The sequence below is a fragment of the Rattus norvegicus genome, chromosome 6, assembly GCF_021556685.1.
Source record: "Rattus norvegicus strain SHRSP/BbbUtx chromosome 6, alternate assembly SHRSP_T2T, whole genome shotgun sequence".
Classification (NCBI taxonomy): domain Eukaryota; kingdom Metazoa; phylum Chordata; class Mammalia; order Rodentia; family Muridae; genus Rattus; species Rattus norvegicus.
In genome coordinates this window covers 33,095,006-33,122,657 of record NC_141539.1, presented here as the reverse complement: position 1 = coordinate 33,122,657, position 27,652 = coordinate 33,095,006, and the positions used below count along the sequence as shown (strand labels likewise).

General features: G+C 51.5%; 1 protein-coding gene across 10 annotated transcripts in view; it reads right to left on the bottom strand.

The window, feature by feature from the left end:
* Dnmt3a (DNA methyltransferase 3 alpha) overlaps nucleotides 1–27,652 on the bottom strand; it is a 110,206-nt gene that overhangs the window by 19,525 nt on the left and 63,029 nt on the right. For 7 of the 10 annotated variants that reach the window (XM_087554164.1, XM_087554160.1, XM_087554163.1 and 4 more), the window contains 2 exons: nucleotides 23,157–23,200; nucleotides 22,609–22,755 (listed from right to left, as the gene is read on the bottom strand). In XM_087554164.1, coding sequence (XP_087410290.1) covers nucleotides 22,609–22,755; nucleotides 23,157–23,200 — 191 coding nt within the window. Of the gene's footprint in view, nucleotides 1–3,436; nucleotides 3,553–22,608; nucleotides 22,756–23,077; nucleotides 23,201–27,652 lie in introns of those variants that run through there. The other 3 variants (XM_087554168.1, XM_087554166.1, NM_001003957.1) reach the window with 2 other exon arrangements.

The window sequence follows — 27,652 nt, the reverse complement described above, 5'->3', positions numbered from 1 at the left end:
CCAGTTTCTAGGTGACTTAGAGTACATCTCTGACAGTGTGACATAAGGCTCTGTAAATGCCTGTTCCCATGCAGCCAGCAAACTGCTGTTTGTTACACGTGCTCGATCACTTGCTCAGGACACTGGATCAGGAACTGTCTCTGCCATGCTGCCAACAAGCCGAACCTCACCTATTCTCACGAAAAGATCCTGTCCCTCCCTCTATCTCAGACAAAGGACTGTGAGCTGAATTCCTTCTCAAAGCCAGGCACCCTGGTGCATGCCCTTAATCCCAGCACTTGGAAAGCAGGTGGATTTCTGTGAGTCTGAGGCCAGCCTGATCTATAGAGTGAGTTCCAAGATGGCTAGTTACAAAAGACAGACCTTGTCATTAAAAAACAAAAACAAACTTGGAGTTAGAGAAAGGATTAAAGGAGCTGAAGGGGTTTGCAACCCCATAAGAACAACAATACCAACCAACCAGAGCTGCCAGGGACTAAACCACCATCCAAAGAGTACACATGGACAGACCCATGGCTCCATCCACATATGTAGCAGAGGATGGCCTTGTTGGGCACCAATGGAAGCCCTTGGTCCTGTCAAGGCTGGACCCCCAGTGTAGGGGAATGTCAGGGTGGGAAGGGGTGGTTGGTTGGGTGGGGGAACACCCTCATAGGAGAAGGGGGAGGAGGGATGGGAGAGGGGGTTTGTGGATGGGAAACTGGGAAAGGAGATAACATTTGAAATGTAAATAAATGAAAAATATCCAATGAAAGAATAAATGTAAATAAAACATCCAATAAAACCAAACAGAAGTAAAACAAACCCCTGCTCAAGGATCCCTAGAAAGTGCAGGCTTGACACCAAGTTCTGGGGACCGTTACAGCTCACCTCCATTTAGGCACACTCTACCTAGGGCACGTGTCCTCCAAAACTCAAGGTTCTGCACTTATCTTCACTGTATCAGAAGGGACAGGGCAGGGAGAGGAACCATGACCCTTTGGGGTTTTGGCGACAGGATTTCTCTGTGTAGCCCTGGGTGTTCTGGGATTTAGTAGACCTGGTTGATCTCAAACCCAAGAGACCCGCCAGCGTCTGCCTCCCTCGGGATCGCAGGCGTGTATTTCAACTCGGCCCAACCTTTGAACCCGGAGCCTCGTGCATGCCGCCGCCATGTGCTCCACCAAAGCTCACTTTCTACCCTAGAACCCGGAGCAATGAAAGCTAACTCGCTCTTAAAGACTAAACATCCATGCCTCGGGATCGGGGAGCGCACTCAAGAGTCGTAAAGGCAACTTTTTAAAAATATTTTTTTTTTTTAGTGATCAGAAAACAACTCGCAGCCAAGTGTAGCATGCACACCTAGAATCCCCACACAGGCAGAACTGCTAATTGGGAGGCCAACCTGGGCTACCTTGAAATCCCTCTTGAAAAAAAAAAAAAAAAGAATGTAGTTGGGAGTTTTAGAACTGCCCTTACACGCATGGCAATTCAAAGGCAGCTGACTGGCCCAGCCTGTGAGTTGCTCCACCTCACGTCTCCACTGCAGGGTTTCTGGTCACTTTCCTGACCTGATTAAGAACCCGAGGACTCCAAGGCTGCTGGCCCCAGCTGTCAACGCACACCTGCCAGGCTGTGCGGAGCGGTTCACAGGGTCACCTTTTAGGTGAGTAATCTGGTACCATTTTGCTCCAGTCCTCATGTTCTTGCCTCGGGGCAACAACCCAACTTCCTGTGATCCCTAAAACGCAAGGGTGGTGATTTTAAGTGCTTACTATTGGTTCAACAAATCCGAATGGAATGATACAGCTGGGAAGTTAGCTCGGGCTAGGAAGGAATGCAGGGCAGTTACTCAACTTTCCCCAGCCCCACCCTCACCTGGCGGGCTTGCTTTCCCCTTCCTTGCAACAACTAGCTATCACCTCCCCCAAGGAGGTGCACCAAGGTTTGGCTTTGGAACCAGTCCTCCTTTTTCCTCTTCTGGATCCTCGGCAGATGTTACACACAGAGTTACACCCCTGCCCAGATGTTGCCTCTCTCCTCCCATCATGCCTTCTAGAACTTCTGACAACCACACCAGATCCAACTTAGGCAGCTGTCTCCAATGACCCAGAGACCCTGCATTGCAACGCCTCAGCCAGCCCGAGGCATGCGGCTTACAGAGGAAAGGGCCTGCCTGCAACCATTTCCACAGCAAGGAATAGCTTGTAGGCAAAGGCTCCTTCCCAGGCCACCAGGTCTCTAAGGGAGTCGTGCCTGCCACCACCCTCATTATTCCCCCACAGCTCCTTTGTCTTTCTCCTCACCCTTCACCACAGTTCGTAAAAATTCTTCTCCCACAACTTCCCCAGCTTGTCAGATGCCGCTGCTGATGGCTGTTACAGCATCCCCAACCCACCAGCACAGAACATGTGCCTAGCACAGCTTGGGCTAGCAAAGAGGAAAGGGGCCTCCACCAGGACCAGCGCGGTAGAGGGGGTTAGCAGCAGGAGGCCAGAGGAAAGGGGAAGAGGGGGCTGCGCGGCCGGTGGGGGAGGGGCTCATTAGAATAGTCAGCCTGGCAGTACAACCACCTTCCTTCCCACGTTCACTACCTCTACTCCCCAAGCAGACAATAGGAAAGGGAAGGGTTAACTAGGGGCTCTAGCATTTGGTCTCTAAGCCCTGGAACTGGGCAGCGTCCAAGAGGGGCACAACACCATCCCCCAATACCCATAGCTTAAGGAAGCCACTTGGCCTAGAGTTCCTCCGGCCCAAGAAGCCGCTGGTAACTCCAGCCTACAGCTTCTCTGTCCAGTTCCACCTCCTCAGGCAGTTGTACCCGCACTACCTCTCTCAGCGACTCCCATTCCAAAGGTCAGGAGGTCTGCCTCTGCCGCCAAACCCACGCGGCTTTGGGCTATCTTAGTGTCACAAAACACCAGGCTACCTCCAGAACCCTGAGGGTCGCACTAGTCCCTACCATAACTCACCACTCCTTTTCTGGTTGCTGGCCTAGTGATACAGGAATATTGGGGTGTACTATGGGAGGAAACTGTCTCTCTCCAGAGGCCTAGAGTTGGTAGGGCCTTGAGGCCAACATGGTCCCCCAAGAAAGCACACATCAGAAACTACCAGGAACCCATCAAGCCACCAGGACAGCCCAGGCTGCTTCCAACCTAACTCCAGTCCTTTACTGTCTTCAACCGGGACGTCTGCTCCCAGCCTGCAGTAACCGCTGTCCGGGCTGATCTTTCTGTGCCCTGAGCATGCCAGGTGACAATTGAGACCAGTGACGAGTGAGGCCTTGAAGCTCCTAAACTCGAGTGAGTGGGGCGACCCAAACCAGCAACCCCGGAACTCAGTTGGGCCGGAGGCTAACTTGACTCTTTGCAACACTAAGGGCTGCGGGGATCCTCCCACCGCCCCCACCACCTCCCCGCCCCCGGTATCCCCAGGACTCTGTCCAGGAACCTACCCATAAGGCCAGGTGCAGCCCCTCTGCAGTACAGCTCAGGTGTGAGCCCCGGCCCGAAGCTCTGTAAATAGCTGCCCGTCTGGGGGGAGGGGCAGGGGGCGTTGGGGCTGGGGGCGGAGGGGGCCAGAGGGAGGGGGAGGGGGCGCTGGGGGGGAGGGAGGGAACATTTTCTTTGTCTAGAACTCCAGGTCACGTGGGCCCCACTGGATTTCCTGGTTGGCTACGCGCGGGCCGGGGGAGGGGGCCGGCCTCCTACGCTGGCGCTGGGCCAGCCCCTCACCCCGGCCCGAGGGGCGCGGGGGGCCTGGGGGCGAGGCTGGCCAGTCCGTTCCCAGGGCTCCGCCCCTCCAGCCAGCGCTATCGGACGGGCCCGCTCTACCCCCTTCCCCCAACTCTAGGGTTGGGGGGGTCGGGTGGCATAGGGAAGGGGGACCCTGGGGGAGGCAGGGTGCGTGCCCGCCGCGAGGGACCCAGAGCAGCGGTGGTGGGATAGGAGCGCTGGCTTCAGGCAGCCTGAGAGTGCCGGGAGAAAGTTGCAGAAAGTGAGTTTCGCAGAAGCAAGAACAGAGGAAAAAAAAGAGCCGAGTGAGTGCGGGAGCGCGCAAGCGAGTTTACAGATTAGAGATGAGACTCGGAGTTCAGGGAAACGCGGAGTTTATGAAACGCAGTTTAGGGAAAGAACGTTGATGTTAAGTGGATAGAAGGTGTCCCACGCAGGTTGAGGGAGCCCCGGAACAATAACTGCTGGAGAGTTAAACCCCATCACTACATTACAGGTGAATGGGGGGGGGTGCTTTAAAAGCGTGGTTGACAAGTAGACTTTTGAAAACTTCTTCCCTCCCAGTCCCCCAGGTCACACTGTGTGCCTAGCTTGGTTGACTCATTTTTCTGTTCGTTAAGAGCAAGGCCTTCATTCACAGCCAAGGCATCAGCAGCTGTTAAAGCCCGTGGTGTGAAGTACACCTGTAATCTTAGGATGTGGGAGACCAGAAATCAGAAACTCAAGGTCATCCTCGACTAACACAAGTTCAAGGCCAGCCTGAACATCACAAAACTCTGTCTCAACAATTATGGAATAGACATACTCACACGCTCGTGCTGATGTCTCCTAGAACCACCAGGTGAAGCTGAGGCTATTTCATTCCTAAGCAAAGGTACACACACACACCATCCCCGCCCCTCCGTTAGAGGGCTGAAGCATCAGATACAGACATAGACACTTGTTCCTGCTCTCAGGAAGTTGATAGATTCCACTTGACTTGAGGAGATAGGAGAGAAAAATCACTGAAAAGCAAACTCTATGTGGGTAACTACCCAAACCACCAAGCACTTAACACAAGGCTGCATCAAATGGAGGACATGGGTGAGAGATAGGTAGGACAAGAGAGATCAGAAGATGAACAGGATTTGGAAGAAGCAAGCAGGTAGGAGGCAAGACCCACCCTCTCAGTTTTGACTACAGCTAAATGGCTGAGTAGTGAGAATGATGTTAATCACTGAGTGGAGATAGTCTGTAACAGGGCAGATGTTTTGGAAAAACAAGGTGAATGGGTATTTTACAAAGATTAGCCAGGAGTCAGTTTGCAATTAGAACAAAGAACTGAAGGAGAATGCCTCAGTGGGGGGCCGCTATCTGTCTGGAACGCTTGTGGAAGACCTGCTCCCACTGCCACGACCTTGACACAGACCACTTAACCCCAACATGTCTGTTTTCTCCTCTGCAAAACAGGGTGATGACATCAGCCTAAGAGCCTGGAAAACCAGCATCCTAAAGACAATGAGGTAACACCCCAGGTGCCTGGCTCCCAGCCAGTGAGCTAGAACATACCAGCTAGAACAGATGCAGGCGTAGGTAGAGGTGAAGGGATGAGCCAGGAAGGAGAACTCTCCAGCTCACCCTTCCGGAGACCATCAGAGCAGGTGGGCAACTGAAAAGGCTTTCCCCATGTCAAATTTAAGGGTCCAGGGCCAGGTCTCATGGTGCACTTTGTAATCCCATCCCCCCAACTCCTCCCCCATGGCTCCCACAGGAGACAGAGAGACTGGGAGATCACTTCTAGTAAGTCATTTCATGTTTGAGGCTAGCCTGGAACTCTGGCTCAAAAAAACAAAAACAAAAACAAAAACAAAAATCTTAGGAGTACAAAATTCCCCTAAAAAAGGAAGAGCCATTCCCTGCTCCCCCAGTGAGCCCCACTGCCCCAGTGCACCTTTCAACACTGTCATAGTGGTACCTGTTTAGGCCGCCCAAGCCGAGAGGAGAAGCCGAAAGGAGAAGCCGCGAGCTTGGGGCTGTGGTGTAGCTCCATGGCGGACCACATTCTCAAACCCTGGTTTGTTCCCTAGCACCTTCCCACCCCTGGAAGGGAAGGAAGTCCTGAATTGACTCCTCTTGCTGCCCTCTGACCTTTCAGAAATAAAGGACCATAAAAGACTTGCTCACTGCCATCTCCACAGGCCCAATCAACACCTCAGACCTCTCAAAAAAAAAAAAAAAAAAAAAGTTCCTGCTCCTTAGCTTGGCTGCAAGCCATGCTGACTTCTAACTCATTACGTAGCCAAGGCTAACCTTGAACTCATCTTCCTACCGGTGTGTACTGCTACATCTGGCCTTCAGGTATTCTTCAGACAAACTTCCTTTTATTAAGCGCCATGACCAGTATCGTGCTCCAAGTGGCAAAGAGTGTGTGTCCTTGACAAGTCAGGAAGCTTCCTTTCTCCTGTATGCTGCTTTCCTGGGACGTTAAAGCACTAAACAGGAGCTGGGAAAACTTGGTTTTCCAGCCGCACAGAGGTAAGGTGAGCCTCCGGGCCATATCATTAAGCAGAGAGCAGTACTGCCTGGACGTCAGTGGTGAAACGGGTCGCTTACACCAGCTTGACAAACCCTGGCTCTGAGCTCAGCATCTGTAGAATGCAGTGACCTAGGGAAGGAAGAGATTCTGTTGCTGCCTGGACTCTCAGGACAGGCACCACTGGGAAGTCCTACCTCTTCCCTTCCTTCTGCCCACGTGTACTCACTGTAGACACCAGACCTGGAGACATAGCAGAGGCTGTGAGGTCGGTGTGATGGGTATCTGCTCTGAACTTGCCCCTCGGTCCGCAGAAGCCTCGGTGTGAAGCAGCCAGCATGCCGAGTGATATTCAAGGCCCCCCACAACTTAGAGGTCTCCCTGATAACAGCTCCTGGCTCCACCCTGAACCCACCTGCTGCTGACTCCCACAGGGCCCTTCCCTTTCAGCCTCCGCCAGTGGAAACCCTGGCTAACTTTTAGGTGAGCTTACCCGCTTTCTCCACCAACAAAGTTCCTCTAACTCTGGGCTGTCCGTGTAAGTAGCAGCTAGCTGTGTGTAAGTTAAGTGAATTTTTTTTCTTTTTTCTTTTTTTTTTTTTTTTTCGGAGCTGGGGACCGAACCCAGGGCCTTCCGCTTGCTAGGCAAGCGCTCTACCACTGAGCTAAATCCCCAACCCCGTTAAGTGAATTAAAATTAAGAATTAAGCTGCAGTTCCTCAGTTGCATCAGCCTTGTTATACATGCTGAAGAACCACCATTCTGGATACATGCACAGAATACAGAACAAACCCATTATCACAGAAAGTTCTGGATAGGGCTTCTCAAACCCCCCTCCCCCCATAGCTCTCCCCACTGTGCCTTATCTCCCACTCCTATCTTGCTCCCTGCCATTGGCTTTGCCTCTTAGGAAGAGGGCTGGACTCATCATCTCCATAAGATTACAGCTCCCTAGAGGGCAGACACAGAACCTTCCTCTGCTTCTGTGGAAATTAGGGGCAGAGCGCCCTGCTAGCCACGGAGGAGGAGTAATGCAGCTGAATGCAACACTGCTTCAGGAGTGTCCTCTGTCTACATCCATCCCTGCGTTCCAGCTGCAGGCAGATCCTGTCCATAGCAGGCAGACATTCTAATGATTGCCAGGAGTCCTGGTTTAGGGCTCTCCAAAGCTGCCAGGAAATGTTCGTTTTCCTATTCCTGTGCAACCCATATGGAGGTGGCAAGCAAATGACCAGGACTGAGCTGCTGGCAGTGAAGCTAAAAATAGCCTCAGAGCCAACAGTGTGGAGTTAGCAGGACTTGTTGCTAAGGAGACAGCCACAGAGAGAGCAACCAAGCAGGAGAAAGTGTCAGACATTCACCAGGAGAGCAAAGGCTGGGCTGGGGGACACAAAGTTGACAGGGGGCCAAGACTCCCACCTGGAGATGGGCTGCCTTCTGGCAGCTTCTGACTACTGTTCAAGTGGGGTAAATATTCCCCTGTCCCTCAGTACCTCGTCTCCATGGCAACCACCAGGGCTGGGGTAAAGTACCAGCCCCTGGAAGGGAGGCCTCTGCCTGGAGCTAGTTGTTATGGCAACTTCTCCCCTTTCCAGTCATTCTCTCCCTCCCAGCTTCCCCTAAGGGATGAGGTGGGGGGTCAAGACTTGGCTTAAGCAATGGGACCAGGAAACACCTGCTAAGCAGCCAGGGGCTCCTGGGAGCCCAGGAAGGCCAGCAAGTCCACTGGGCTACATCTCTTGTCCCTTAGTCCTTCACAGGTGACCCTGCTAGAAAACGCCCACACTCGCTGGGGTTTAACCCCATCAAGATCACCAGCGAGGGAGTTAAAAATACAGATGGCCAGGCCCTGCCAACTGGGATCGGTAGGCTCGAATGGAGGCCAGGGCTCTTTTTAAAACCACTGTAGGTAATTCTAACATCAGCCAAGTGTGGGAGCTTCAGAAAGCTCAGGTTGTGGGCTGGTTATCAGGGAGTAACTGAGTCCTCGAGAGGACTGGGACCACCAGAAGGGTCAGAGTCACCAACTGAGGAGAAAGTGGTCTAGAAAAGAGGGACACTCATGCATCGAAATGCAGGGGTCGGGGCTGGGGATTTAGCTCAGTGGTAGAGCGCTTACCTAGGAAGCGCAAGGCCCTGGGTTCGGTCCCCAGCTCCGGAAAAAAAAAAAAAAAAAAAAAGAACCGAAATGCAGGGGTCCCAGGAGGGTCGCTGTACTCTGGCTACTGTCTGACTAGGCCCTGTGTTGAAATCAAAGCAATGAATAAGCTGTTCCCTGTGGTGGAGGGCAGAGGGTGGGGGCTGGGAAGCCTGCTTCCCATTGAGTGCAGAAAGGTAGCACAGATCACTCAAGCTAAAAGAGAAATCCATCTTCAAAGGTAGAGTGAAAGGGTCACCATGGCAACTATGGGGTGCCAGCCTGATTGATTCTACATAGCCAGCCTGGACCTGGGCCCTGCATTAGAACCTTGATCACAGCTCCTAAGAGTAGCATTTGGCCCCAACGTCACACACCCTGCCCCAGTAACCAGATCCATTTTCTGGAGCCAACTGTGAGTCTGTCTGAAACCCACCTACACCAAGACGGCTGAGTCTGGAGAGCCTGCAGTGGCCAGGCTGGGGAGGAGCCCTGGGGTGAGGGCTGGGAAAGAAGGTGGAAGGGATGAGCTGCGCTCCTGTCACTCACAGCCTAACTGTGTGTCCAGGACCCACCACACACAAACCACAGCCCTCATTCAAGACAGCATGCAATTAGGTGGTAAATTATGTGGTAGTGATGCTTCCTACATGTGCAGAGGGAAATCAGAGGCTGCCAGAGCCAGCAAAGGCAGGAGAATTCCAGGGATGTAAACCAGGAATAGACAGAACCTCCAAGCTTTTCGGGCAGGATGAGCAGATCTACAGCTCACCTGCAATGGCACTTTCTTCCTGGTAGTAAGCGGCTGGAGGAAGGGTGTGAGAAGCATGAGGTAAGCCAAATTCATTCGTCCTTAGAGACAGGCAGTGGCCTGGACCTGCTGGACTTGAGAGAATTCTCATGAGCAGCATCTAATGCAGAGCTAAAAGCCAGTCCTTCCTTCTTGCTGACTCCTTGACTCTGTCCATCCTGTGCATCTGACCCAAGCATTCCCCAGCCCTACCAAGCTCCCCGGATCCCGTCAGTCATTCCTATGCTTGGAAACCCCAATCCACCAGGTCTGCCTGTGGGCTCCTGCTACCTCTTCCTCCTGCCACCCTTACCAGCCATATTCTGCCCACCTCCCTGCAGCTCTGGAGCCAGGCCCCAGACCAGCCTCACTTTGACCTGCTGTGCCAGGGCTGCTAGGTCTGCACTGCTCCTCTGATGCCTACATCTGAGGGCCTGGGCAAGAGAGACCGAGGAGACTTCAGGGTGGGGGAGGCTATGCTGCACAGACCCAGGCCTCACCAGACAGTGATGACAGGATTCTAAGTGACTACCTAGCTTCTCTAACCAGTCTAATGGGTCTAGAGACAGCATCTACCCAATACAGACGGGATCTAAGGAAACAAGAAGGGCTAACACTTGGGCAGAGAGAACCGAAGGTAAGTTTGCTCAAGTGGACGTTGTGACCCTGGAGAAACCTGAGTCTACAGAGAGGTGCTAATCACCCCCCAGCAGGGAGAGTGTGCCAAGAGGAACGCAGTGTACTGCCCCTCCCCCACCCTTTCTCCAGAATCCAGGGGTCAGCGGAAGAGGCAGAGGGACCACCCTTCTGATTCAGGCATGCAGACTCTCCCAAGTTTCAGGGTCCAAAGACGATGGGAGGAGCCCAGAAGGCTAGCTTGGCTATTGCCGGAAAAACGACGGGGTGGCCTCCATCTCCATCCGGAAGAGGAAATTTAAATCAAAGCCGGGGTCCTTTCCGGCCTCTCCACCCCCCAGGCTTAGAAAGTGAGAGTTACAACCCCAGCAGCGGCGCCTTCCAATCACCTGAAGACCTGAGCTGCCACTCAGTCCCCAGTGTAATTAATCTGCCCCAGGCGGGTTAAACAAACAGCTCCTGGTGACCCTAGTGCTTAGCTAGGCCCTCTCCATGAAAGTGAGGCAGCCTTGGGGGCTCTGGGCTAGGTTCAGTGCTGTTCATTTCAGAGGCCTAGTGATTTCCCAAACATGAGTAAGCCCAGGCCCGTGGGCCAGGGCTGATACCCAGGCTGCTGAGGCACTGCCCAGAGACTGGTTTCCACCGCTCAGAACAGGTCTCTGGATGCCTGCCCAGGTGATGCAGAACAACACATACTCTTTCCATTGCTGCTGCTGCTACAGTTTTGTTAGAGTCCCGCTCCTGGCCTCAACTTCCAGGCTCAGGAGATCCTTCTACCTCAGGCTAGTGGGACAGACGGCACACCCAGCTGAGCACTGGCTTCTGTCCGCATCCTTGGGATGTAAAAAGTAAGTTCAACTAAATGTTTGCTGTTGAACTTTTGCTACCCCCCCACCCCCGACCCACCCAGTTCCCTTGCCAATGGCATCGGTTTTTAAACATACAGAGGAATGAATTGTTCTTTTTGTTCAGGCCGTCTGAGCTGGGATACGAACAGACACAGGCGCTGCCTCTCTGTTGATGGAGGCTGGGAAGAGTGGCAGTTATGTGGTAACATAGAGCATAGAGCGCTGTGGCGCTGCCAACAAGAATACTGCACTCCTTGCAGCTGCCGTGTGAAACCTGAAAGGCCGGAGCTGGGACAGCTGAGAAGGGTCCCCAGGCCCGGTGGGTGGTGGCTCACACCTGTAATGCCAGCACTTTAGAGACAGGGCAGGAAGATCAAGAGTTGGATGTTACCCTTGGCTTGTCAAGGCCAGCCTGAACTGACGACCTTAGACAGACCCTCCTCAAAAAGAGCAAAAACAAAAGGAGAATGTTCTGTGCTGGGGCTGGCCCAGCAGTTCCTCAGGAAGCCCACCTGTTGGTGAGCCAGAAACCTCTCCCTTCCTTGGTCTTGCTTTCCTTGCTTTGGGTCTGTTTTTCTGATTGTCCCCACAGTCACTCATGGTCTGTGACAGCTACTGGAAAAAGTAGCCTTCCCCAAACCAAGCAAAAACAAAAAACAACAAAACAAACAAACAAAAACAACAACAACAACAAAAACCCAACCATGTCCTTACTTTGATGTATCAGGGTATTAACCTGTGGCCCCAGCTGTAGTTCTGCCCCTCCTAACTCACCCTCAGTGAAGGTTAAATGTAACGCCATCTTCACTTCCTCTGCTCCTGCACACCCCTCTCTGAGTCCCCTTAGATCACATTAAACCATGTTAAAATGCAGCCGGGTCCTCTCTGCTCACAGCTGCAGACTGAGCCCAAATTTCTCACCATGGCAGGGAGGTCCCTGTGATGTAACCAGCAGTTTTCTCTCTCCTCACATACCCTCCTAACCCTGTACCATGTCTCTTGCTGTCTCAAACACGTCAGCATGTCCCTCTCTCCTCTCTGCCCAAGGTAGTTCCAGTTCCGAATTGTCTCCAAGGAAGCCTCTTCCAGGATGTTTTTCTCAAGCAACCCTGCCCCTCCCCCAAGCTGTGGTCCTCTGCTCCACACAGCTCAGATCAGCTCTGCCTGTAATACAGCCTTGCTCAGAGCCTGGCAGCCACCTCTACCATACGGCATGTGTCTCTGGGACAGTCTGTGTCATTTGTCTCTTGGGCCACTAGCACAATAAGCTGCGTCTTTAGTCAATCCTGAGCTAAGCTTGTTAACTCTCTCTACTAAAACACAGAATTCTTTGTGGAGCTAAAGAATCGGAGGGCTCGCTCTCCCCAAGAGTAAACATCACTGGGACCTCCCCTGGGCAGTGGACAAAAAAAAAAAAAAAAAAAAAAATCATGTGGGTTTTGTTTTGTTTTCCTGGTTGCTTATTTTGTTTTTGTTTTTTTGAGAAAGTCTTACTTGGTGTAAAACTCAAAGTAGACCAGGCTGGCCTAGAACTTGCAATGCTTCTTTTGCCTCTGTCTCCTGAGTGCTGAGATTGCAGGTAAATGTGCATCACCATGCCCAAGTGTTTAGGACAGTGTTGTGTAGCTCTGGCTGGCCTTGAACTTCTGGTCCTCCTGCCTCTTCCCTCCTAAGTGATGGAATTCAAAGTGAGCACCACCACATTCAGTCTTTGCGGTACCGGGAATAGAACCCAGGGCTTCCTGCATGATGGGTAATCATTCTACCATCTGAGCCACAACCCCAGCCCTCTGTCGCTTCTGGGTGTTTTGCCTGTGTGTATGTCTGTGCATCATGTGCATGCGGTGACCATGGAAGCCAGACAGGGAGCCCCAGCCAGATCCCTTGGGAGTAGAGTTACAGGCAGTTGTGAGCTGCACTTGGATGGGTGCTGGGACTAGAACCTGCAGAGGCTGAGGCCGGCAGATCCCTTGGAACTGGAATAAGCCTTACAAACCTACGCATGTGGGAGCCAGAGACGGAAAGGTCTTCTGCAAGAGCAGTCAGCACTCCTAATGTCCAAGCCTCTCTCCACCCCTTAAATTACACTTGCAGATGTGCCAGCGGATGTGCCAGCGGATGTGCCAGCATGCCAGGGTGGTTTTAGTTTACGCATCTTCTGTTCTTGAGACAGGGTCTCCCTGTGACTGTGTAGCTCTGATGGGCCTGGGACTCACTATATAGACCAGGTTGGGCTCTAACACAGAGATCCATCTGCCCCTGCCTCCTGAGTACTGGGACTGTAGTCATGAGCCTCCATATTCAGCTCTGGGTCTTTAGGATCTGTCTAAAACAACAGAGAAGGGAGGGGCACAGCCATGAAGAAGGGAGAGCAAATGTAACCATTTTTATAACCCTTCTCCTGAGGGTGCTCCATCTGCACATCTCTAGGAGGTGCTGGGCTCTGAGGCTCGCTCAGAGGGAGCCGTGGATCCTGATTCCAGCCCTTCCCACCCCAGATAATAAATGTCTAGAATTCCTGTAATTGGGCAATCTATTTCTATCACACTAGAAATCAGGGAACTGAACTGATCAACTAATCTGGAGCAGAAGCTAAGACCAGGCTTCCGGAATCCCATCCCAACATTATCCTAATCCAATTTTTCAGCTTCAGACGTACAGTCCTGAGAAACAGCCAGTCAAGGGTGGGGCGAGGGCACAGGGAAGCAGGGCTGGGAGAAGCACTCAGCCTTTTGGTAAAGCTACTTTGTGTCTCAGCTGCAAATGCTCCTACCCAAGAGTGAGGAAAATGGGGTCGAGAAGCACCCACACCACTGGCTGCTCCTTTGCTGAGGAGATCACACCTACTACCCACCTCATCTTCCACAGCCTCTCACAGAAGGCGTCCTTCCCCAGGGTGCTACAGGGTAATTGCTTATTAAATGGCGTATGGCCCAGCAATAGGTGACCCTCTGGACACTCACCGGCTGTTCTTCCTGGGCAGACAGGAAGCGGTCTGTCACAAGCCCAGGTTGTAAAGCAAATGGAGTTCACATTTGTTAAAACCCCCAGAAGCAGAAGCTGCAGCACAAATGGTCGATAAACATATGAAAAGATAACCAAGGGTCTCTTACCCTCTGGGGTGTGACAATTAGAGTCATAATGAGATGCCCTGTCCCACCCACTCCATCAGCAGAACGCAGCCGCTAACTAACTGGCACCAAAGTTGAATTTCAGGCAGCTCTTTCTTAGCAACTTGTCGGATTTTGTAAAATGCAAAATGCACATTCCTCCTGCTTGGATTTCTTTTCCTAGGGGTATGTCTTACCGACAAACAGAAGCAGGAAGAAGCTGGCTACCGCTAGCGTGCAAGCAGACCCTGCTTCAATCCCTAGCACCCAACTAATAATCCAGGCACCTAGGAAGTAAAGGCAGAAAGGGCTGGAACTTAACAGGATATCCAACCACATACCAGGCTTGGGCCAGCCTGGGCTACCTAAGGCCTTGCTCACACACACCAAGGAAGGGTACTGCCCCAGCATGCCTGGATAGCAAAGGACTGTGGCATAAGTAAGAGTCTGGTTAAATAAAAGCATGACAATTCATACAGTGGAAATATTCTAGTAATTATGTGGCTAAACTGGCCAGTCTCATTGTAAGTGAAAAACCAAACTGTAAAATGAGACTACAGAATGGCTCCAGTCACAGAAGCACAAACCTGTGAGGCAGGCTTTGACCCACAGCCAGAAAACTGTGACGTGTATACAGCAAACAGTGTGTGTGTGTGTGTGTGTGTGTGTGTGTGTGAGAGAGAGAGAGTGTGTGTGTGAGAGAGTGTGTGAGAGTGTGTGTGTATGTGTGTGTGAGAGTGTGTGAGTGTGAGAGTGTTGAGAGTGTGTGAGAGTGTGAGAGTGTGTGTGAGAGTGTGAGAGTGTGTGTGTGAGAGTGTGAGAGTATGTGTGTGTGAGAGAGTGTGTGAGAGTGTGTGTGTGTGAGAGAGAGTGTGAGTGTGTGTGTGTGAGAGAGAGTGTGTGAGAGTGTGTGTGAGAGAGAATGTGTGTATGTGTGTGTGAGAGAGTGTGTGTGTGTGAGAGTGTGTGAGAGAGAATGTGTGTATGTGTGTGTGAGTGTGTGTGTGAGAGAGTGTGTGAGAGTGTGTGTGTATGTGTGTGTGAGTGTGTGAGTGTGAGAGTGTTGAGAGTGTGTGTGAGAGTGTGAGAGTGTGTGTGTGAGAGTGTGAGTGTGTATGTGTGTGTGAGTGTGAGAGAGTGTGTGAGAGTGTGAGAGTGTGTGTGAGAGTGTGAGAGTATGTGTGTGTGAGAGAGTGTGTGAGAGTGTGTGTGTGTGAGAGTGTGAGAGTGTGTGTGTGTGAGAGAGAGTGTGTGAGAGTGTGTGTGAGAGAGAATGTGTGTATGTGTGTGTGAGAGAGTGTGTGTGTGAGAGTGTGTGAGAGAGAATGTGTGTATGTGTGTGTGAGTGTGTGTGTGAGAGAATGTGTGTATGTGTGTGTGAGTGTGTGTGTGAGAGTGTGTGAGAGAGAATGTGTGTATGTGTGTGAGTGTGTGTGTGAGAGTGTGTGAGAGAGTGTGTGTGTGAGAGTGTGTGTGAGAGTGTGAGAGTATGTGTGTGTGAGAGAGTGTGTGAGAGAGTGTGTGTGTGAGAGTGTGAGAGTGTGTGTGTGAGAGTGTGTGTGTGAGAGTGTGAGAGTATGTGTGTGTGAGAGAGTGTGTGAGAGAGTGTGTGTGTGAGAGTGTGTGAGAGTGTGTGTGTGTGAGAGAGAGTGTGAGAGTATGTGTGTGTGTGAGAGAGTGTGTGAGAGAGTGTGTGTGAGAGAGTGTGTGAGAGAGTGTGTGTGTGAGAGTGTGTGAGAGTGTGTGTGTGTGAGAGAGAGTGTGAGAGTATGTGTGTGTGTGAGAGAGTGTGTGTGAGAGTGTGAGAGTATGTGTGTGTGAGAGAGAGTGTGTGTGAGAGAGTGTGTGTGAGAGAGAATGTATGTGTGTGTGTGAGAGGTGTGTGTGTGAGAGAGTGTGTGTGTGAGTGTGTGAGAGTGTGTGTGAGAGTGTGAGAGTATGTGTGTGTGAGAGAGTGTGTGAGAGAGTGTGTGTGAGTGTGTGAGAGTGTGAGAGTACGTGTGTGAGAGAGTGTGTGAGAGAGTGTGTGAGAGAGAGTGTGAGAGTGTGAGAGTATGTGTGTGTGAGAGAGTGTGTGTGAGAGAGTGTGTGTGTGAGAGAGTGTGTGTGTGAGAGAGTGTGAGAGTGTGTGTGTGAGAGTGTGAGAGTATGTGTGTGTGAGAGAGTGTGTGAGAGTGTGTGTGTGAGAGAGTGTGTGAGAGTATGTGTGTGTGAGAGAGAGTGTGTGTGAGTGTGAGAGAGAATGTGTGTATGTGTGTGTGTGAGAGAGTGTGTGTATGTGAGAGAGTGTGTGTGTGAGAGAGAGAGAGAGAGAGTGTGTGTGTGTGAGAGAGAGAGAGAGAGAGAGAGAGAGAGAGAGAGAGAGAGAGAGAGAGAGAGAATGTGTGTGTGTTTTGAGACAGTATCTCATTCTGTAGCCCAAGCTAGCCAGGACATCACTAGGCAACCCATTCTGGCTTTGAACCTGTGATCTAATCAGCTGGACACGGTAGCTCACCCCTAAAATCCCAACCCTGGGGAAGTAGGTTAGAGGGCTGGCAAGTTCAAGACAGCGTAGCCTGTTTTACAAACTCCTGTCTCAGAAACTAGTAGACATGAGGCCAGCAAGACAGCTCTTCCAGCTAGACCCAATGTAGGCAAGTCCGGGACGTGTGGAAGAAAGAAACAGACTCCACGAAGTAGTTCCCTGACCGCTACATGCACTCCGTGGCATACACAGGTACATACACACTAATAATCTGCCTGTGAGGTGGCACACGAGCACTTGGGAGTCAGAAGCAGGAGGATATCTGTGAGTTTAAAGCTAGACTGATCTACATAGAGAAACCTTATCTCATAATAATGACAGCAGCCAAGCTTCTGTTCATGCCAACTTGTCAAGGAACTTTAAAGTTTGCACGTTCTTTAAGCCACACATTTCTGTGTTTAGGATTCTTGCTCTACCTAGCCCACTGCAGGCATGCATGTCTGTCTGTCCACATGGAAGGTCCTCAGTTTGGTGCTTTAGTCTCAGACCCCAGAGGGGGTAATCGATGAAGTATCACTTGCAAAGTGCCCCCTAAGGTCTAGGAACAAAGCTCCCTCCCTCCCCTTCAGGAATGTGATAGTTCTATTCCAGGCTGGACAGCCTTGGGTGGAGGCAGGGTCTTAAGGCCACAGATTGTTACTCTCACTATGCAATATTATCTGATAAGTATAGAGACACTTGAGCCAGGGCCCATCCCTCAAGCTGGAGTCAGGGAAGATAACAGATATCCAAGAGACTGTCTGGAATATGGGACTCCTGCCCTAAAGTGACTTAGAATCTGGTCAGGGTGAAAGGATTAATGAGTGAGTCCTACCATCTACCATGGAGTCCTAATGCTAGGCTAATTTGGGAGGTCACAAGGTTGAAACCTTGGGAAATAGCCAGAATCTGTACACATGACTGGAGGCAGATAGGGGTTAGGGCATGAGGGAGCTGTAGTGGGTTCTGGAACAGGGCATGGTGTTTTATTATAGCAGAGCTGACCCAAGACAATAGCTTCCCCTCTCCAGGAAGAATTTCCAGTCAGAGATGAAGGAAATGGCCAGCTTTCCTTATCACCTATGTTAGTTCATTTTGTGCAACTTAAACTGTCATTTATTTACTTTTACAGACAGGTCTCACTTGCTATGTAGACCAGGGTTGGCCTTGAACTCAAAGACCCACCGGCCTTGACATCTTGAATGCTGGAATTAAAGGCATGCATCACCTTAGCAATCATGGACAGGTGAAAAGTATAGCTCTTACCCAATAGCTAAAATGTGAATGACGAGCTTGGAGGAAGGGGAAACTAGGTTGGGAAAGCAGCGTCTATCTGCATGTGGTGCTGTGGTGCCGAGACTGAAGCCAAGGCCTTGCTTGCTAGGCAAGTGCTCTCCCTCTGAGCTAAATCCCTGGGAAATCAGCTTGTGGGGTGAAAAAGATCTCCTAGGTAAGGCAGATGCAGAGTAGGGACTAATGGAGGCTTCTAGAAGGGCATACAAGCCCTTCAGACTTGAGCTTCACCCTGCCATCCAGGAAAGGCCTGGGGACTTCCCAAATAAAGCAATCTCTTTCTGAAATGCTCCCTCTACTCCCTGAAATCCTAGCTCACCCGCTAAGAACCCAAAGCTGCCTCTAGCTGATGAGTTAGTCTGAAGCCTGTTCCGAGCACTGTGTTCTCTGTAGGTCACTGAGCTAGCAGGGCTTCCAGCACAGGGCTCGATGATGTGCCTGAAGGAAGTTTTAAAGCTTGTGTGGGTGCCTCATTCCAAGGCTAGGAGACGCTGGCTGGCCTGGAAGCAGGTGCTGTAGGTGCTGAAGAATGGGGGAGGGGTATCAGGATTGGAGAGGGCAGGGGGTGTAGCCAGAAGTGGGGAGGGCAGGTAGTTAGACTTATGAAAGCTTTTCTTTTCTTTTTCTTTTTTTTTTTTTTTCCGGAGCTGGGGACCGAACCCAGGGCCTTGCGCTTCCTAGGCAAGCGCTCTACCACTGAGCTAAATCCCCAACCCCGAAAGCTTTTCTTGTAAATCTGTATATTGGGGAAATGAAGGTGGGTGGCAAAAGCACACACGGTGAAACCAACTTTGGAGGTAGAGGCCAGGTCAGTTCAGGTGAGCCTTAGTTACATAGGAAAACGAAAACGACAAACACTCAAACAAACAAAACCCAAAGTCAAAAGCTGCAGGTATGCGTCATGAGGATCAAGAGGAGGCGACCCAAGGGTTATCCTAGTTAAGAGACAAAATACATTGCTGAGAAATGTAGGGGCTGTGAGCTTCAGGGGCACCAGGCCAGCCCAGGGAAGCAACATCAGAAGAAAAGCTCAATTGAGCCTTAGAGCTGAGAAGCAGGCCTGGGGGCTGGAAAGTTAGCTCAGCACTTAACAAGCATTTGCTCTGCAGAAGGCCCAGGCTTAGTTCCCGGCACTGTGGTAGCTTAACTAACTATCCATAACTCTAATGCCAAGGAACCCAACATTCTCTTCTGACCTCTGTGGGCCCAGCGCACATGTGATACACAGACATATGCAGACAAAATAGTCAGATGCATTAAATTAAAAAAAAAAAAAGAAAAGAAAAGAAAAAGGAAGTGGGCTGATACCATCACGTTCCGCTCTGTAGTCCGCAAAGCTGCCTGTTTCACCAGCAGGGAGTTAGTCCTGCACGGTCCCTAGCTGGGTGTGGCATTTAGAGCCCAACTCCTTGAGATTAGGAAACCTAAACTCTAATCCAGTACTGGCCCCACTCCCCACAAGCCCTGGGGGCTTGTGGCCAATCAAGAATCAAGGGATGTGTAGTCACCATTTAAGATCTGTAGATCTGGGCTGGAGAGATGGCTCAGTGGTTAAGAGCACTGACTGCTCTTCCAGAGGTCCTGAGTTCAAATCCCAGCAACCACATGGTGGCTCACAACCATCTGTAAAGAGATTTGATGCCCTCTTCTGGTGTGTCTGAAGACAGCTACAGTGTACTTATATATAATAAATAAATAAATCTTAAAAAAAGACAAAAAAAAAAGATCTGTAGATCTGAAGAGGGTGGGAGGGACTTAGAGGAAGAGAGGAGGGGGAGGGGAAAAGAGGGGCAGGATTAGGTATGGGAGGAGATGGGGGAGATGTACAAAGGGTCAGGAAATTGAACAGAGGTGTATAGCAATGGGGGATGGGGAACTGGGGGTAGCCACCAGAAAGTCCCAGATGCCAGGAGAGCAAGAGTCTCCCAGGACCCCACGGTGATGACATTAGTTGAAATACCCCACAAAGGAGAGGGAGAACCTGTAGAGACCATGCCCATCTGAAATTTTAACCCAGAACTGCCCCTGTCTAAAGGAAATACAGGGTCAAAGAGTAGAGCAGAGACTGAAGGAAAGGCCATCCAGACACTGCCCTACCTGAGGATCCATGCCACATGCAGCCACCAAACCCAGTCACTACTGCTGATGCCAAGAAGTACTTACTGACAGGGGCCTGATATGGGTGTCCCCTGAGAGGCTTTGCCAGATCCTGACCAATACAGATGCAGATGCTCAAAGCCAACCTTCAGACCAATCACAGGGACCCCAATGGAGGAGTTAGGGGAAGGACTGAAGGAGCTGAAGGAGCCTTATCTGGCATCGATGGGAGGATGGGAGGAGAGGCCCTTGATCCTATGAAGGCTTGATGCTCCAGTGTAGAGGAATGGTAAGGTGGTGAGATAGGAGTGGGTGGGTGGGAGGGGGAGCACCCTCATAGAAGCAGAGTAAGGGGGGATGGGATGGAGGTTTGCAGAGGGGAAACCGGGAAAGGGTTTGAAATGTAAATAAATAAAATAATTGCATTGGAGATCACAAAGTTCATTTCACTGATAGAAAGTACATTTTGTTTTGAGGTTGCCACACTACAGGTCATAGGTTCCTCTAATAGTTCAAACTGAATCCATTTTTTTCTACTTTTCTGTTAACACCTAGAGGTCTTTGTGATGGTTAGGATGGCAAAGCAAAGCCCAAACCTAGCAGACTCACTAGAAAAGCATTTAATAATTGCTGAAGCGCGCGCGCGCGCGCGCGCGTGTGTGTATGTGTGTTCCTAAATTTTTTTTCTTCTGAAACAGGGTCTCACTATGTAGCCCTGGCTGTCCTGAACTCCCTAGGTAGATAAAGTTGGCCTTGAACTCAAAGAAATCAACTGGCCTTTCCCTCTTAAGTGCTGAGATTAAAAATATGCAGCACCAAGGGCTGGAGAGATGGCACAGACGTTAAAAGTGCTGGCTGTTCTTCCAGAGGTCCTGAGTTCAATTCCCAGCAACTACATGGTGGCTCATAACCATCTATTGTGAGACCTGGTGCCCTCTTCTGGCCTGCTGGCATACATGCAGGCAAACACTATATATAATAAGTAAATCAATCTTTAAAAACATGCACCACCACATCTGGCCAATGTTGCTAACTTACTTTTTTTAATTATTATTTTTGTTTTTTGGGGGGGATGGGGTCTTGCTGTGTAGTGGGAGAGGAGCTTGAACCATGTGGTGTCCTATAGACCAACCTGGCTTCAAACTTGTATCTTCCTTCTCCAGTCTCCCAAGATCACCTATCTTATATATTCTTACTTTAAATTTTTAAAATGTTGTTTACACTTATTTATTTGTTTATATGTGTGCTGCCTGTGATATTCTCTCTCTCTCTCTCTCTCTCTCTCTCTCTCTGTGTGTGTGTGTGTGTGTGTGTGTGTGTGTGTGTGTGTGTGTGTGTATAGAATTCTTTCCTGTGTGAGGCTCAGTGACAAGTGCACTTACTGGCTAGAGTCAACTTGACCACTCAAATCTTTTAAAATTTTAGCAAGAACCTAAATTTGATTTAAAAAACAAAAACAAAAACTTCATTTTCTGGGAGTGGGAAAAATGTTTCTTACTTTGGCTCTGGGTGGCCTCCATGTAATACTTGAGGGATACCAGGCCCAGGTCACTACCTCAGCACCTTTGTCTCAGGGCTCAAGAGCAGAGGCTCAAGAGAGGTGAAGCAGGGGCTGGGGATTTAGCTCAGTGGTAGAGCGCTTACCTAGGAAGCACAAGGCCCTGGGTTCGGTCCCCAGCTCCGAAAAAAAGAACCAAAAAAAAAAAAAAAAAAAAGAGAGAGAGAGGTGAAGCAGAGCTTCTCTGAGCCCCAGGGTCCCGGGAGGGGAGAGAACAGCCTAGATCTGAAGCCGTACTACACAGTCTTAGTGCTTCGGTTACAGGCATCTGCCCCTCTCAGACCTCAGCCAGGCTGCCCTTTCTCCAGACTTTCAGAAGGATGATTTCAGCCTTCCTGGATCCCAAAGGAACTAGAAACAATAAGGCAGCCATGTCCCCTTCCCTTGTTTGGAACTTTCTCTAGGACCAGCAAGCACATACTGTCATATAACCTGAGGTCAAGACCCTGCTTCCTTTCCCTCCCTGTGGGAGTGGTGCCTACCACCCTCCCTTCCCGCAGCTGATCTCAGAGGACTAATGGCTGCCTAGGTCTTTCTGTGGCTTTCCACTCCCTTGCCCTTTCACAGCTCTGGGTGGCTGCCAGCTCCCTCAAGCTTGTCCATTGTGGGGCATGCTCCCAGGTCGAGGCTACTGATGGGGAAACCAGCTCTCCTGGACACACCTCTCCCAGTCTCCTGGGGCAACACCCAAGCCCACAGCTGTAGCCCTGCCTTTCTCATTGCCCCAAAACGCTCGCATCTCTGGGCACGAAATTCGGAGACTCTGTCTCTCTGTCCTCTACTGAGGAAATCTGAGGCTCTGCATCTCTGCCCTCTACTGAGTAGGCTCCACAGACCCCATCTTCTTGGTGTCTGCAGCCCTGGGCCCAGCCTCCAGCTCCTTGGCACCTCACACTGAACTCTCCATCCCACCAGCCAGTCCTCCTATCAGAACAAACAGTACAATGCTTGCCTGTGCCCACGCCAGACCTGACAGTGTCCACCACAGCTGTAGCAATTCACTGACCTGTTGTCAAAATGCCCTTGATCCCCCGTTGCTACGGCTGTCACCCGTACCTGAGTCATTTCACTGTCCATGCTTCTCTAGACACTCAAAGAGTGCAAATGCCACCTCTTCCAAGAGCCCTGCCTTGCCCTTGCGCTGCAGGTCTCACCCTCAGAACATCAAGTCCATCCCCAGGTACCAGAGCGCTGCATGCACACAGTTTACTTATGTGCACGTACTACCTCATATCCATAAACACGATGAAGGACAACCGAACTTCATACTGCCTAGTGGTAGTTTCCTGGAAACACTGGGAGTTAACCCTAGGGGGAAACAGTCTCAGCTGTGGCCTGACAGAAGTCCCCCTGACTTTTGGTTTGCCAGTTCCACACTAGGCACCAGGGATAGAAGGCGTCTCACCTCCCTTTTCCAACGTGCCAGCCACTCATCCCGCTTCCGTTTGCTGATGTAGTAGGGGTCCCCTGCCTGGAAGGTGAGTCTTGGCATGGGCCGCTGACGGAGGCTGGACTCCCACCCCAAGCCACCACGCAGTCGGCCCCGGGAGCCCTAGGACAGAGAGACAGACAGGTATTAAGGTGGGCACAGAGAGCCTATAGGGCTCTCTCCTCCTGGAGGGGAAACTGAGAGGGGTCACTCATCCCAAACAGAGTATAGAAATTCTGGTTCCTGGCCAGAGGGGTTGACCAGGAGGAGGGAGGGACGCATGAACAAGGCAGTGAGGGGAAGTGCTTGAACCCTGGAGGGGGGGTGGGGATGAGCTGGCTGCCTCACTAGGGGACTTCCAACCTCCACCCCCACTTCCTCTCCCTCTCACAGGGGACAACCAAAGATGGGGCAGGGACCCACCCTCGGGCCCCCTCACACACACTCGCCACAGTCCGTCAGAGAGGTGGCTTTCTTCTAGAATCAGGATCCACAGAGCCCCTGGGGGTGAGGAAAACACTTGCCTCCATTTTCATGGATTCGATGTTGGTCTGCTTCTGTTCTTTGCCTGTGGAAAGGGAAGAACAATACGACTGTGACTTGAGTCACAGGGGTGGCTCAGAGGAGCCTGGGGGCCTCCAAAGGGTCAGGGTCCTCCTAGCGTTTACTTGTGCCTGTGTCATCCACGCTGGCCATACCGTATGCCAGGCTGGCTCCAAGGACTCAGAGCAAGACCTGGAGCAGAGATCCCCGTCCAGGTTCCAAGCCCAAGAACACGGGAATCAGAAAAAAGTCAGGGCCATGGTTTCTGGCCCTGGACCCTGGTCACAAGTACACAAACCAGGCTTCAAAGTGGCCACCACCTTCTGCTCACCCCCAGCCCTCACTCAGAGTGAGGAGCAGGAGGGTGGAGGGGCAGCGCAGGGGTTGAACTGAAGAAGCCAGACTGTCTTCACTTCTTTGTGTGGTACACAGACAATGGGCCAGCAGGAATAGACCCCAGGAAACAGCTCCATCTTTTTGGAGTCTGTCTCTTCACTACACATAGTTCTAAAAGGTATGGCCCTGTTATCAACAAGGAAACTGTCTACTCCTGGCTCCTTTTCAGGTTAAGATAAGAATTTGGGGCGCGGTTTTCTATGTAGCCCTGGCTGTCCTGGAATTTGCTCTGTAGACAAGGCTGGCCTCGAACCCACAAAGATCTGTCTCTCTTAGGTGCTGGAATTAAAGGTGTGTGCCACCCAGCTCAGGCCGGATTCTAACCACCTCGAAATGACCCCCTAACCTCTGCTATTTCCTCACATGTTCTAAGGATTGGTGTGGGCAATGAGTGCATGAAACAGGGCTGGGCGTACGGTAGGTACACGTCAACATGTCTCCGTTCTCTAAGGGACTCCCTGAGGCATATGCTTCTCTCTCTGTTCTCTTGGCTTTTCTCAAAGTTCCCTGACTGGCCACTGCTTCCGGTTCCTGGGAGGGACATCTGGGCTGGGAACAGCAGTCTCCACAGCGCCATCTTTAGGAAGGACTCTGTGCTTGTCTCGGCCCGACATGAAGGCAGCTACATCTTCCTGCCATTTCTGCACGCTTGCCAAGGCTCCTCTCCCAGGCAGCCCCGCGGCAGCTAGCTGTATGGCCTTTCCTATTAAGTAGGGAAAATTCGGACCTTTCTTCACCTGGATGCCTGAATTCTTCTTTGAGACTGAGAAAATACAGGGCTAAGGCCTAGAGCAGGAAGGTCACTAAGTTTGGCTCACGTAGCTTGGTGTGCATGGGGGTGAGGGGTTGAGGGTGGGTGGGTGAAAAAACAAAGAGCCCCAAACGGAAAAAACAGCCCCTGTTACATCTCCCAGCTCAGGAGCGGAAACCACCCGCAGCATTTATGGCTCCAAATCTTTAGCCTGGACGTTTCCCCCACTGTCACCAGACAGGACCTGAGGTTCCTCTCTGCACCTGCCCAGAGTGCTTTAAACAGCCACGCGTGCTGGGCTCCATCTACAGGGGATGAAGGGGGGGGAGGGAGGGAGGGCAGAGCCCCTGCTGGTTACCCTGCGGGCTGTGGACCCCGTGGTAGGCAGGCATGTCGCTGGGCCTCGTGGAGGCAGTGCGTGGGAGGAACGTGGTGGCTGTCACCCATGTGTGGTTGGGGGAGTGTGCCCTCCCAGTACAGGGTACATGGTTGGCCTTTTAAGGCATGTCTCACCCACCACGTCTCTTTCTCCCTGCTTCCTCCATGTCCTCTCTCCCACAAGTCGGCTTCCTACTTCCCACAGGGTTCCCCCTCAAGCCTGCCCGGGGCCTCCCACCTCTAGGGCAAGCCCCTCCCTCAGACCTCAGTGCTCAGCCTGTAACCCAGGCTGCCAGGAAGGGGTGCCTGTCTGGATCACGGGTTCTACTCCTGCTGAGGCTGCAACAGCTGCAGCAGAAACCATGCAGCAGTCAGCTGAGGGTGGTGAGCAAGGATGCCAAGCTGGCCCAGGCTATTAGACTGCATATGGGACCTCCCAAATACAGCTCCCTCCTACCCCAGTGGCTTTTGACTACGTTTACCAGGAGTGATTTATTCATTAGACTGTAAGAAATTTTGTCCTGAAAAGAAGACATGGTTGAGTATGCTGAATATTTCACAAGAGGCATCTGAGGCCGGGTGAGCCGTGCTGTAATCAGATTTCAGGGCTTCTGACTCTTTAGAGGACTACCACCATTATAACTTGTTTCCTTTGCCAGGCCTCCAGCCCTGAAGTCTCCCAAATGGAGACTTCTTGAAAAAGTTTCCAACTGGCTTCTTTCTGGAATTTTTTCCCTGACAGACTGCTAGTGCCTACGTGAGCTTTCTCACTGTCAGCCACACACACGCACACATGCACACACACACGCACACAAACAGGCACGCACACTCTTTCCCTCTCCAGCCTGGCCAGTAGACCACAAACTGGCTGTCTCTGAGCACCAGGGCTCTCACTCCCATATGCTCTGGACTCAGAGTCAGGGTCCCTGGGCTAGGTGCCTGTGTGCCTTCCAGAGTGGCGCTGGAGGATAGGAGCATGACGCCAAGGTACCTCAGGTCCTGGGAACAGGGGAGGGCAGGGGCTTCAAGCAGTTAACCTGTTGGCCAGAGCCTATCCAGTAAAGACTACCCCGAGTTCTCCTTACATCGAGACATTGTCCAGGTGAAGGGCAGGGCTAGATTTAAGGCAAGCATGGTCCCTTGTGCATTTGTGCTCTGCTCAGTCTGAGCAGAGCGGCCTTTTGCTGAATGACTCCCCCCATTCCTGTTACCAGGTTTTATGTATTCTGGTCTGGACTCAAAAGCTATCAGAAGCCAAGAGTGACCTTGAACTTCTGATCCTTGTGCCTCCACCTACCAAGTTCTGAGACCACGAGTGTGAGCTACCACACCTAGCTTCCCTACTTTCTTCCAAAGCAGAGACAGTCATGTCTTCCTCATATGGCCCAAGGCTGAAGTGAGAGAAGAGGGTCCTCAGGAAGCATGAGGAGCTCTGAGGTAGAGCTACAGATTCTGCACCATGGCTTCCCAGGTACTCCGGACAACAGCTGGCTGGAGGACCCTGAGCTGAGAGGGGAGAGCACATTGTGCAGCAGAGGCAGGCACAGTGGGCTTCCAGGGAGGATGGATGAAACTCTGAAAATAGTCTTGAAATGAGGGGAACTATGTCTTCCTCATCTGAAGTCCTCAGCTGAGATGCAGTCATAGTCAGCTGACTGCTGGAGCTGTGGCCAGACCCCATACACCAACACACAGGCCAGAGCCTCCAAGAGGCCACTCTTCACCTCTCTTGGATGTTCAGGGTCACCCAGGAGTGAAACTCCCCCTTCCCCAGGGTCAACTGGAAGTTGAGACTCGGAGTGTGCCTATCATGCCTCCTCTGAGTCCCCAGACCAGGTCATCACCTTTTCTTGAACATTTCTTTACCTCTCAGATCCCTGACATTTGGGTGCTTCCCTCCATCTGTGCAGATCTGTTTTGCTTCCTCCCCACATCTGCAGTGGCTTCCCAACCTCTCATCCCACCTCCCAGACCTTCCGAGCCACTGGGGAATCTAGATGGAAAGTTATCTTTTCCAATCACAGCCTGTCAGGTCAGCCGTGAGATGGCAGCCAGAAAGCCTAGTTTGGCCATCTGCCACCCACTGCCTGCCACATCCTTCCCCCTGGCTCTCTCCACTCCAGTCTGGTGACTTCTGTCAGGTCCCTGATACCATTCTCACTTTGGAACCAGTCTGTTCTCATTGTCTTCTTCTCCCACAGCTCCTGTGGTGGGCTTCAGCACATCCCTTGATTATGGCAGGAGAGCCAGGGCCAGCTTAAGTTCTGAAGTCTAGCTGCTTGTGCCTCTGTGTCTCTCCCCTTGCCCCAGGAGCACTGTCCTTCAAGCACAGCAGCACATTTGGTTCTGTTGTCATTGTTTGTGTTGTTTGGGAGGGAGGAGGCTGACCTAAAAATTGATAGGCAGAGGATGATCTTGAACTCCTAACTTTCTGTCCTTCTCCCAAATCCTGAGATCTGGGCACCATAGCAGTTCCTCAGTGCTGGGGTCTAACCCAGGGCTACTTGTCTAGTCGTAAGGACACGTTTAAAAGCACACAGTCTCTAGCCAACTGTGAGGTCCTTGAGGACGAGAGCCAGGTTCTGTTCAGGATGGTTTCCACAGATCAGCACAGGACCTGGCACACTCCAAACGTGTTTAATGAACACTTACTTGTTGGCTGACTAAGTACCTAAGAACTAGGATGCAGACAGGGAAGCCCTGAAGTTAAACACATCCTCAAGGTCAAAGAACAGCCCTGTAGCTTTGGCTCCATCCTCCCCAGGTGAGGTGAAGGGCACAGTATCTGGCTAGGAAGGGCACTGAGCTCTCCGGCACAGGCGCCATTGTGAGCTGCAGGGGGGTATCTCTGCTTCCTGTTCCGTCTCTGCTCACGTTCTCTCACACTCCTAGAGGCCTGGGTAGCCACACAGTACTGAGCACAGAGCAGAGCAGAGAGGCTCAAGAGCAAAG